Source organism: Etheostoma cragini, unplaced genomic scaffold, assembly GCF_013103735.1.
Source record: "Etheostoma cragini isolate CJK2018 unplaced genomic scaffold, CSU_Ecrag_1.0 ScbMSFa_4665, whole genome shotgun sequence".
Classification (NCBI taxonomy): domain Eukaryota; kingdom Metazoa; phylum Chordata; class Actinopteri; order Perciformes; family Percidae; genus Etheostoma; species Etheostoma cragini.
This window is the reverse complement of record NW_023269058.1, coordinates 34663-46270: the sequence shown is the minus strand read 5'-3', so window position 1 is coordinate 46270 and position 11608 is coordinate 34663. Positions and strand designations below refer to the sequence as shown.

At 47.9% G+C, this 11608-nt stretch overlaps 2 protein-coding genes across 3 annotated transcripts in view; one reads left to right on the top strand and one right to left on the bottom strand.

Annotated features, from left to right (window-relative positions):
- Window positions 1-56: 56 nt before the first annotated feature.
- Window positions 57-6209, top strand: mapkbp1 (mitogen-activated protein kinase binding protein 1). 2 transcript variants are annotated; one of them, XM_034866346.1, is made up of 12 exons: window positions 57-215; window positions 489-526; window positions 1106-1243; window positions 1560-1679; window positions 1969-2096; window positions 2310-2434; window positions 2617-2787; window positions 3324-3405; window positions 3505-4160; window positions 4335-5153; window positions 5430-5515; window positions 5927-6209. In XM_034866346.1, exons 1-12 carry the CDS (start codon window positions 116-118, stop codon window positions 6155-6157), a joined length of 2694 nt encoding a protein of 897 aa, XP_034722237.1. In that variant the 5' UTR covers window positions 57-115; the 3' UTR covers window positions 6158-6209. The 2 variants fall into 2 exon arrangements, with proteins under 2 accessions (XP_034722237.1, XP_034722238.1); XM_034866347.1 differs by having other exon boundaries at window positions 4335-5253; window positions 5927-6191.
- Window positions 6210-8794: 2585 nt separating this feature from the next.
- The window catches only part of LOC117941277 (nucleoporin nup211-like), a 10194-nt gene continuing 7380 nt past the window's right edge, over window positions 8795-11608 (bottom strand). The window contains exons 15-17 of the mRNA XM_034866348.1: window positions 10392-10454; window positions 9970-10098; window positions 8795-9831 (exon numbers count right to left, since the gene is read on the bottom strand). Of these exons, the coding sequence (XP_034722239.1) occupies window positions 9551-9831; window positions 9970-10098; window positions 10392-10454 (473 nt within the window). The 3' untranslated portion in view covers window positions 8795-9550. The remainder of the gene's footprint in view (window positions 9832-9969; window positions 10099-10391; window positions 10455-11608) is intronic.

Sequence of the window (11608 nt, the reverse complement as noted above, 5' to 3'; positions counted from 1 at the left end):
TGTTTGTGTGTGTGTGTGTGTGTGTTTGTGTGTGTGTGTGTGTGTTTGTGTGTGGGTGTGTGTGTGTGTGTGTGTGTGTTGCAGCAGGGAGGCTGCGTCTCCTCGTGTTGTCACAATGTCGTCTGACAGTGACAAGGAGGAGGAAGAGGAGGAAGAGGAGGAGGAGCCCAGCCGTCCTTATATGGTCGCAGCAGGAAGTCTGGAGGAGGACAAAGGTGTAGCATCATTATATTATTCACTTTTTATCACTAATTAATTACTAATGTTATTGTTCATCACTGGAATAATGTGTATTAGGTAAACTTAAGTAGAGTACATAAATAAATATACTCTTATTGTATATAATTTTTTTCTTGCATGCACAACAATGTAGGCTTGTATGGTCACTAAAATATGGCGAGGCGGCGTTCCTTGTTGGATAAAATGCTTCAGGTGTTTCAATAAGTAATAGAAATAAATTGTGTCCTGTTTTGTGTTTTATTTTGCAGAAATATCTGATGAGAAGCGCTGCAGAGAAGGCACGAAGGTCAGTGGATATAAAATCCCCATCACCAAACCCACCAGACTCCATGTAAATAATCACTACTTTTAGTGTGTATAGAGCAGCATATCTCCACCAGACTCCATGTAAATAATCACTACTTTTAGTGTGTATAGAGCAGCATATCTCCACCAGACTCCATGTAAATAATCACTACTTTTAGAGTGTATAGAGCAGCATATCTCCACCAGACTCCATGTAAATAATCACTACTTTTAGCGTGTATAGAGCAGCATATCTCCACCAGACTCCATGTAAATAATCACTACTTTTAGAGTGTATAGAGCAGCATATCTCCACCAGACTCCATGTAAATAATCACTACTTTTAGAGTGTATAGAGCAGCATATCTCCACCAGACTCCATGTAAATAATCACTACTTTTAGCGTGTATAGAGCAGCATATCTCCACCAGACTCCATGTAAATAATCACTACTTTTAGCGTGTATAGAGCAGCATATCTCCACATGAATGGGTGAATTAAGTTAAGTCACCCTTTAACGTAATGATGACAACATTGTTTCAGTAGAGGCGTGTACTTCAGTGTTTTTTGTGATCCTCAGGAGGCGTCAGGGAGGCGACTTCCTCGCCGGCGCTGGTCCAGGAGGACGGGGGGGGACAGCGTCCTGATGGTGAAGTCCATGTTGGACCTGAGGCTGCTCGACTCATACCGCCCTGACACCGAGGCAGAGCAAGAAGGGGTCAGAACACATAAACCACCACCAAGCCTCTGGAACCCTCCGGGTCACATTTGACCCGTTTTTAAAAGTTTCTACATAGGAAATTTCAACATATCAAAAAAGCTTCAAAAAAGTATCTCAAGCGCAATGAAAAGCGTTAAAAAGCTTCTACATCAGGATTTGGGATTCTTTGATCCAAATATTCCATGCATGGTTCCGTAGAACACTGAAGGATCAGGTCTCTGCTTTATGGAGTTTTGGGGTGTTTTATTTCCCCAAATGGTAGTGATGAAGCAGTTAACCTGACCTCTGACCTCTGACCTTTCTGTCCTTCCAGGTGAAGCCCCGCCCCCTCGATGTCAGCCCCAGGTGGATGGACCCAGGTGAGGAGGCGCGGCTTCACAGGACCAATCAGGAGATGGGGAGCACCATCAGTCTGCAGGTCAACACCGCATGGGTGAGAACACACACACACACACACACACACACACACAAACACACATAGACACACACACACACATAGACACACACACACACGCATGCATGCACACACACACATACAGCCACTAATACAAACACACACATACACACACACACATACACATACAGCCACACATACACACACACACACACACACACACACAGACAAGACACACACACATACACACACACACACACACACACACATACACACACACACACGGTTTGTGATTGGCTGAGTTGATGGTGTGTGTGATTGTGTGCAGGCGGAGGATGACGAGGCAAGGGCCAATAAGAGGCCAGAATTCATCCATCTGTCCAATCGGAGCCCAGACAGGGAGCCTGTGGTGCTGTATCCCGACCAATGGGAGGACAGATTGAGCCTGGCAGGGAGGTAACTTCATCCTTGTTTAACAGTCCGCAATTAAAGCCGTCACGTCTGTGTTGCAATGATTTGTGAGTAATTCAGTCAGTGAAGAGGACCCTCTGGAAGTCTGCAGTGAGTCCACTTGAGACCGGATGAATTGGGGATCTGGACTCAGACTTCCAGGGAATGCGTCCGCGAGTCTTTGTGGTGACCCTAATAAGCCCCACCCTTTCCTGTCAGTGAGTTCCAGGTGAAGGAGGTGTGTCCCTCGGCTGGAGGACGTCAGGACAAACCGAGTCCAGACAGCGGCTGCTCTTTGGGGTTCAGCTCCAGCCTGTCCAGTCCAGGCAGACCTGCAGGGGACGGTGAGACAGACAGAGAGACAGACAGACAGACAGAGAGAGAGAGAGACAGAAAGACAGACAGACAGAGAGAGAGAGAGACAGACAGACAGACAGACAGAGAGAGAGAGAGACAGACAGACAGACAGACAGACAGACAGACAGACCAACAGAAACCTATAATCCGTCTCTCTCCCGTCTGGCAGACTCGGAGCCTCTCAGCGGGGATGGAAACTCGTCTGAGTTGGAGATGGAGGAGGATGAAGACGAAGGAGGAAGAGGAGGAGACAGAGGCTTGCAGGCCGTCCCCCAGACTCCAGACCAGGAAGCTTTCCTGAAGGAGCACTTTGTCAAACTGGCCGACCTCTCAGACTCAGGTACAGACGCAGTCTAGAAACTCTCTTGACTTGTCTTGAAGGACTCTAGACTTGGACTTGTATCGAAGGACTCTAGACTCTAGACTTATCTCGAAGGACTGTAGACTTGTCTTGAAGGACTTTTGACTCGTCTTGAAGGACTCTAGACTTGGACTTGTATCGAAGGACTCTAGACTCTAGACTTATCTCAAAGGACTGTAGACTTGTCTTGAAGGACTCTGGACTTGTCTTGAAGGACTCTAGACTTGGACTTGTCTCAAAGGACACTAGACTCTAGACTTGTCTTGAAGGACTCTAGACTTGTCTCAAAGGACTCTAGACTCTAGACTTATCTCGAAGGACTGTAGACTTGTCTTGAAGGACTTTAGACTCTGACTTGTCTTCAGCTTGTAGTACTCTAGATTTGTGTATGTGTCTCCAGTGTAACCTTTTGACAGTGCTGACCATTTTAAGGAACACAGTCCGGAGTTTTCTGTTGGAACAGGTGGACTCAGTGATCCCTGGAGGATTAAAACATGTAACCTGTGTGTTGACAGGGAGTCCGAGCAAAGCGTCTCACAGCTCCAGCGAGAGTCTCAGCATCTCGTCCAGGTTCCTCTCCCAGAATGCAGCAGGAAGGTAAAACATCAAATCACACAGATCTGATTGCTTATCCAGAACCTTGTTGTACCTGTTTGTTGTGTTTCTGAAGAAAATGATCTCCCCCCCCCCACACAGCCGGACTGTGATTCCTCTCCCGTCTCGGACCACCAGTGGAGGAGGAGAGGGGGTGAAGGCCCGTCCTCTGGTCTCCGAGGTCCGCCCGCTGATGGAGCAGAACCACAACAGCAGGGTGTCATGGAAACCAGACCAAACCCACAAACAGAGCCCAGACCAAACCCACGAACAGAGCCCGAACCAAATCCACAAACAGACCCCGGACCAAACCCACAAACAGACCCCGGACCAAACCCACAAACAGACCCCGGACCAAACCCACAAACAGAGCCCGGACCAAACCCACAAACAGAGCCCGGACCAAATCCACAAACAGAGCCCGGACCAAACCCATAAACAGACCCCGGACCAAATCCAAAAACAGAGCCCGGACCAAATCCACAAACCGACCCCGGACCAAACCCACAAACAGAGCCTGGACCAAACCGAGCAGGGTTGGGATCGGCTGTGTGCCCGGATAGAGGGGGAGGGTGCAGCCCAGCAGGCTCAGCAGGTCCAGCAGGCCCACCGGCCCTCCCCCCTGAAGAAAAAGGTCCAAACCTCGCTGGAGTCCAGGAGGAACCTGGGCCCGGCGGCCCGAGCTGCTGCCTCCCATCTGAACTTCTCCTCTGGACTTCGCAAGACTCAGTCGGTCCAGAACTTGCTGACGGACACAGGTAAGACTAAAACGGGTGCAGAGACCAAAACGGGTACAGAGCTTAAGATGCTTTTAGGAATTGACCGGATTGTGTCCATATATGGGCCATACATGGTCCATATGTGTCCATATATGGACACATATGGACACAAGGCCAACTGTCGCCGACTTTAACCCTGTCTCTCTCCCTCAGGTGACTCCTCTCTCTCCCCGGCGGCCCCCCATCAGCTGTTTCTCCCCCTGCAGCGTCCCACCACACTCCCCTCCTCCCCGAGACGCCCGCCGTCCACAACCCTTCTCCTTCAGAGACCCAGCCCCGCCTCCCCCCGCTCCCCCCTGCAGGAAACCGCCATTGCTGCTCCGTCTGTTCTTTCCTCTCAGAGGAAGTCTTCCACCACCTCCGCCCCCCCGGCGGCGTCCCGCTCCTACATGAGCCCCACCGCCAGCTCCATGGCCAAGATGTTGCGCTCCGTCTCCGTGGGCGACGGCCTCAACAACCCCGACGAGGACCCGGCAGCGACGATCGACGCCTCCTCTCAGGTCAAAGACGTTCCACCTCCTTCTCTTCCTCTGACTGCCGTGGTGCCCTCCAACGCCGCACTGGCCACGCCCCCGCAGGCTGCCGTCATCCCTGTTGTCATCGCTGCCTCTTCGGGTCTGGGTAACCACGTTACCCCAGCTCCCCGGGGCCTCCAGGCGCGGGTCCCCGGCAGCAGCAGGCCGCTCCCCGACAAGCCCTCCCTTGCCTCGCTGTCCTCACCATCTACGCGGCCTCCGCCGGTCTCCTTCTCGCCGCTGACTCCGCCCCCACAGGAAGCAGAGCCGCAGCCTATTCCAGTCTTCGTCTCACCACAGGCTCCGCCCCCACAGGACGTGGCACCGCAGCCTGTTCCAGTCTTGCCGGAGGCTCCGCCCCCACAGGACGTGGCACCGCAGCCTGTTCCAGTCTCGCCGCAGGCTCCGCCCCCACAGGACGCAGAGCCGCAGACTGCGAGCGGCAGCGACCACGCAGGTTTGGACTCTCATCCTCCTCCTCTTGTTCATCCCTTCATCCTGTCGTCTCTGGCTCCACCCCCGATCCTCCTCTTCCTCCTCTCGCTCCGTACTCACGGGTGAGACCTTTCACTCTATTTTTGTCATCCGTCACTTCTTTTTCAGCATTCCCTTCCTTTCTAGTCAAATGCATTTTATTATGGTGTCAGACCCTTCTGTTGTTGTTGAGTGACCTTAACTTCTCTCTCTCTCTCTCTCTCTCTCTCTCTCTCTCTCTCTCTCTCTCTCTCTACAGACCAGCCAATCAGTGTGGAGACCTGCAGAGCTCTGACCAATGAGCTGCAGAGCTGCTTTAAGAGAGCCACCCACATGTACAGGAAGGTGAGTCAGTTTCTTAAATGTCAGAAATACTTACTTGTTAAATCCTGGTAAAAGGGTTAGGGGGGGACTTTGACCCGTCTCTCTCTCTCCAACCCGTCTCTCTCTCTACAACCTGTCTGTCTCTACAACCTGTCTCTCTCTCTCTACAACCTGTCTCTCTCTCTACAACCAGTCTCTCTCTCTTTCCAACCTGTCTCTCTCTCTCTACAACCTGTCTCTCTCTCTACAACCAGTCTCTCTCTAACTAACCTGTCTCTCTCTCTCTCTCTCTCTCCAGGTGAAACTCTAACCTGTCTCTCTCTCTCTCTCTCTCTCCAGGTGAAACTCTAACCAGTCTCTCTCTCTCTAACCTGTCTCTCTCTCTCTCTCTCTCTCTCCAGGTGAAACTCTAACCTGTCTCTCTCTCTCCAGGTGAGCGGCTCCTCCCACGACGACCAGCGCCAGATGGCTGTCGTCCTATCAGAGGCCTTCCAGGCCATGAGGGCGGAGCTCCAGTGTCTGCCGCTCGGCGTGCCGAGCATGCTGGGAGTGGAGGCGGGGCTTGGGGGGGCGGGGGGGGTGAGGACGGCGGCCCTGCTAGAGGAGTACTCTCTGCTGCTGCTGCAGGCCGTCCACCGGAGGATGGACCCCGGTCCGCACTGACCAGGGTTCGAGTCTTGTTCTCCGGGACCAGAACAAGACTTTAACCTTGCGTCGTCCCGGCGACGGCAGCTTTGGGTTTCTCTGGGCTGAGGTTTCAACGTTTTGGTCTTCTTCTACACTTTTCTTAACATTTTTGTCGATTTTATTTCAATTTTTTGTCACTTTTTGACATTTTAAATCATATTTGTAGTGACCAAAATGTCGGGAAAAGCTTCAAATATGTCGAAAAAAAATCTGTTATTTTTCTCGACTTTTCTCCACATTTTTGTCAATTTTGATGTTTTTAACCCCCCCGGTGTCTTCTGGTCTAATTTGACTCCTTTCTAAAAAGTTTCTATATCAGAAATTTGGGTTTCTTTAAAGCTAATTGTCCAAAAAAGTCCAGAGGATGGTTCCCAACAATGCTCCTCACACGGTGCATCAATAATCAGCTCTTTACTTTCATTTAATTTGGGTGTTTTTGGTCATTAAAGCATTTGGATAAAAAAGAATTGGTAAAAGAAATAGAAAGAGAGGAAATGTCAATAAAAGTGACTAAAATGTGAAAAAAATTTCAGATTTTTGTCTCAAAGGACTCTAGACTTGGACTCGAAGATTTCTAGACTTGGATTTGTCTCGAAGGACTTTAGACTTGGCCTCGTCTCGAAGAACTCTAGAATTGGACTTGTCTCAAAGGATTCTAGACTTGGACTCGAAGGACTCTAGACTTGGACTTGTCTCGAAGGACTCTAGACTTGGACTTGAATGACTCTAGACTTGGACTTGTCTCGAAGGACTCTAGACTTGGATTAGTCTCGAATGACTCTAGACTTGGTCTTGTCTTAAATGACTCTAGACTTGGTCTTGTCTCGAAGGACTCTAGACTTGGACTTGTCTCGAAGGACTCTAGACTTGGACTTGTCTCAAAGGACTTTAGACTTGGTCTTGTCTCGAAGGACTCTAGACTTGGTCTTGTCTCAAATGACTCTAGACTTGGACTTGTCTCGAAGGACTTTAGACTTGGTCTTGTCTCGAAGGACTCTAGACTTGGACTTGAAGGACTCTAGACTTGGACTTGTCTCGAAGGACTCTAGACTTAGACTTGTCTCGAAGGAATCTAGACTTGGACTTGAAGGACTGTAGACTTGGATTTGTCTCGAAGGACTTTAGACTTGGTACTGTCTCAAAAGGACTCTAGACTAGGCTGTGTCTTGAAGGACTCTAGACCTGGACTTGAAGGACTCTAGACTTAGACTTGTCTCGAAGGACTCTGGGCTAGGACTTGAAGGACTCTAGACTTGGTCTTGTCTCGAACGACTCTAGACTTGGACTTGAAGGACTCTAGACCTGGACTTGTCTCGAAGAACTCTAGACTTGGATTTGTCTCGAAGGACTTTAGACTTGGACTCGTCTCGAAGAACTCTAGAATTGGACTTGTCTCGAAGGACTCTAGACTTGGTCTTGTCTCTAAGGACTGGGCTAGGACTTGAAGGACTCTAGACTTGGTCTTGTCTCGAAGGACTCTAGACTTTGACTTGAAGGACTCTAGACTTGGACTTGTCTCGATGAACTCTAGACTTGGACTCGTCTCGAAGGACTCTAGACTTGGACTTGTCTTGAAGGACTTTAGACTTGGTCTTGTCTCGAAGGACTCTAGACTTGGTCTTATCTCAAAGGACTCTAGACTTGTCTTGAAGGACTCTAGACTTGGTCTTGTCTCGAAGGACTCTAGACTTGGACTTGAAGGACTCTAGACTTGGATTCGTCTCAAAGAACTCTAGACTTGGACTTGAAGGACTCTAGACTTTGCCTCGTCTCAAAGGACTTTAGACTTGGTACTGTCTCAAAAGGACTCTAGACTAGACTGTGTCTCGAAGGATTCTAGACATGTCATGTGATCTCTTTTTAGCGCTGGGTCATGTGATCTCTTAGTCATGTGATCTCTGAGTCATGTGATCTCTGAGTCATGTGAAACCAGCTGATTATTGATCGTTTTGTCGTAGAAACGTTTTTAAAGGAGCAATATGACACGTCTTTTGATTTGAACAAACTTTATTGTTCTTTTTGTTGGATGAACATTACTTTTCCTGAGTTCACTTGAACCTAACACAGATGATGCGTTCAAGGGAGATTTGTAGTTTGTATTTATTCTGTGGATGTTACAGTTTAACTCTGATTTCCACCAACTGCGTGTTGGCCCACCAGGGCCGGATTTGTTGCCACGACAACCCACAAGAGCTCGCAAAGGGACGTGTGATGTTGCAATATAACGGGATGTAGTTTCTATAAACAGGACTACAAAACCTCTGAGCTGTGGACTTCCTGTCTCCTATTATGACGTCTTCCAGGTGTAGAGCAGGGAGATATGAGCCGCTGGGAGCACAGGGTATTTTATTTTGAAAATAAAACTATGATCCGCCAGCAGCACGCTCTATTTTATTTTGAAAATCAACCGGATGTTTTATTTTGTCTCTGTGCTCCACTTCCTGTCCCCACTAGCAGTTGGTGCTAATCAGAGCTAACAGCCAGACTACTGAACACTGACTGATGAGGTTTTTTTCTAAAAATATTTTTAAATGTACATTTTTATAATTGTTGCTAGAGGAACACGGTTTAACTTTCTCTAACACACGAATACGAAGCTGAAATGGATTTTTTGTCAAAATTTAATAAAATTTTGAGACTTCTTTAGATGTTTGTGTTTTTCTATAAGGTTATTTATAGGGCCGCCGTGTAGGAATGTCAATTTTGATCATTGCACCTTTAAAGGGAAACTTCATTATTCGTCTACCTTCTTCATGTCTGAGTGACTGATGGGAACAGCAGTCTTTAAAATAGGTCCAATATTAAGAGAGACCGCTGCAGCCCCAAAATCACCATTACCAAACCCAATCACTACTTTTAGTGTGTATAGAGCAGCATATCTCCACCAGACTCCATGTAAATAATCACTACTTTTACTGTGTATAGAGCAGCATATCTCCACCAGACTCAATGTAAATAATCACTACTTTTAGTGTGTATAGAGCAGCATATCTCCACCAGACTCCATGTAAATAATCACTACTTTTAGTGTGTATAGAGCAGCATATCTCCACCAGACTCCATGTAAATAATTACTACTTCTACATCTGTCCTGTAGGGTTGAATTACAGCTTGTTTCTAGTTTTCATCAGACTCTCAGACACCAATGCATGATGGGATATGGAGTCCAAGTTGAAATAAATACAAGCTTACCTTTTAATATTTATGAGCTTCATTGACTTAAACACGTCTATACTGGTTGTAACCACAGGAAGTCTCTACCAAAATAAAAGTCCAGTCTCTTTGATCCAGTCTGACAGCTGAAAGGATAGTTTATGCAGACAGGATGTCTCACTCGTACCTTGGTCCTGGTCCTGGGACTGTCAGACCTCAGAGGGCGAACAGCAAGAATCCGGAGAAGACGCTGAAGTTTCGGGAGTCGTCGTAGAGCCGGTAGCTGGCCGGCAGACTGAGGCGGACCTGGTCGCCCCCCTCTAGCTGCAGAGCAACGGCGTTGGACATAGACGCGTAGCCGCCGTGGTCGTTCAGGTCCAGGTTGAAGAGGATTGGCTGGTTGTTCCTGTACAGGTACAGACCCATGTAACCTTTCATGTAATCTGCAGCCGTGAAGCTAAAGAAGTAAAGTCCTCTGACGGGAGCCGTGAAAACACCTGACAGACACAGAGAAGGGCAACATTAACACACCTGACAGACACCAGCACGCCCAGAATGCACCTGAAACACACCTCCCTGTACGACCAGCACGCCCAGAATTCACCTGAACACATCTTTAGAGAAATGTGGTTTACCTGCGGTCTGGTTGTAGGCCTGTCCAATGTTGGACATGGTTTTGGAGAAGACCAGAGTCGTCTCAATGTTGAAGGGTCCGACTGATCCTGAATCCGTGAGACCGGCGGAAAACGCCACCTTCAGGTCACCTGGAAGAAAAAGTTTACTTTTACTACTGATGCTGCACGTCCAGCTGGGAGGAGGTCTCGGGGAGGACCCAGGACTAGGTGGAGGGTCCAGCTGGGAGGAGGCCTCGGGGAAGACCCAGGACCAGGTGGAGGGATTGTATCTCCAACCTGGCCTGGGAACACCTCAGGTCCCCCAGGTCGGAGCTGGTTGATGTGGCCCAAGTTGTTATAAAACCGGAGGAAGAATTATTTTCCAGCAGACACATATTAACACGTTAAAGTGAAGTTGAAACAAAAAGAAGTAAAGTCCAAACCTGAGTTTCGTTTTTTTATCTGCTGCAGAATCTCATTAGTTTCATTAAGTCTGACGCTGAAAACTGAGAAAACAAAAGAAAATCCAGAAACAGTTATAAGAATCTTCTGTTGATGGCTCATCATCAAACAGGTAAAAACGATCATATTGACTGATTTTAACAAAGATTTCACCTTCTAAATCGTTTTTAAAAAACAGATTAATCTGCAGTTAGTTCAAAACTAGGGATGAGCCGAATACTCGGCTGAAACGAGTATCCGGTACGGATAAAGCACTTTTGCCGAGTACAAGTTTCATACGAGTAATGCGAGTCAATATCCGTAATCGGATTCAATGAAAGTCTCCACTGACTGTGTCTCCGTTCTGTGATAGGCTAGTCACAGCACCTCTCCCTTACACTATTCTGTGATTGGCTAGTCACAGCACCTCTCCCTTACACTATTCTGTGATAGGCTAGTCACAGCACCTCTCCCTTACACTATTCTGTGATAGGCTAGTCACAGCACCTCTCCCTTACACTATTCTGTGATTGGCTAGTCACAGCACCTCTACCTTACACTATTCTGTGATAGGCTAGTCACAGCACCTCTACCTTACACTATTCTGTGATAGGCTAGTCACAGCACCTCTCCCTTACACTATTCTGTGATTGGCTAGTCCCAGCGCCCCTCCCTACACACACGGATTCCTTCTGTTGCTGTGTGAAACTCCGCTCACACGCACTCAGAACACGGAGAAGTGACCAGCTCCCCCCCTCAGGTCCGCGGGGCTGTCCCGTTAACGTTTAGGGTTTCTTCAGCTTCAGGTTTGTTTTATACTTCAGTTTGACCTAGTAGCTAGTCCCCAGGAGACTTCTAGTAACCGTGGGGTTGGTTCAGACATAGTGTTTGGTAGAATGCGACTCGGGTTGCATCTCTGTCATCAAAGTTTTTTGTTTTGTTTTTTTTAACTGCCTGCTGGCCCTGTCAGTGTCTGAAACTTTCTTGCTGTGTTTTATAAATAACATAAAAGGCAGTTGCAGTATAAATGAATAACATTACAAATGAAGATACACACACAAACACATTCCAACCCACCGCCCCCCTCTCTCTCTGTTACTCTCTCTCTCTCTCTCTTACTCACTCAAAGACACACACACTAACAATTGAGTGTGTGTGTCTGTGAGTGTGAAAATAAAAAAGAACCAAAAATAAATAAATGATCACACTGATCATAGAA

Coding starts and splice junctions, on each gene's coding strand:
- mapkbp1 (XM_034866346.1), top strand. CDS start 116: ATGTCGTCTGACAGTGACAAGGAGGAGGAAGAGGAGGAAGAGGAGGAG. Junction 527..1,105: donor GCTGCAGAGAAGGCACGAAG/GTCAGTGGATAT, acceptor TGTGATCCTCAG/GAGGCGTCAGGGAGGCGACT. Junction 4,161..4,334: donor GAACTTGCTGACGGACACAG/GTAAGACTAAAA, acceptor TCTCTCCCTCAG/GTGACTCCTCTCTCTCCCCG.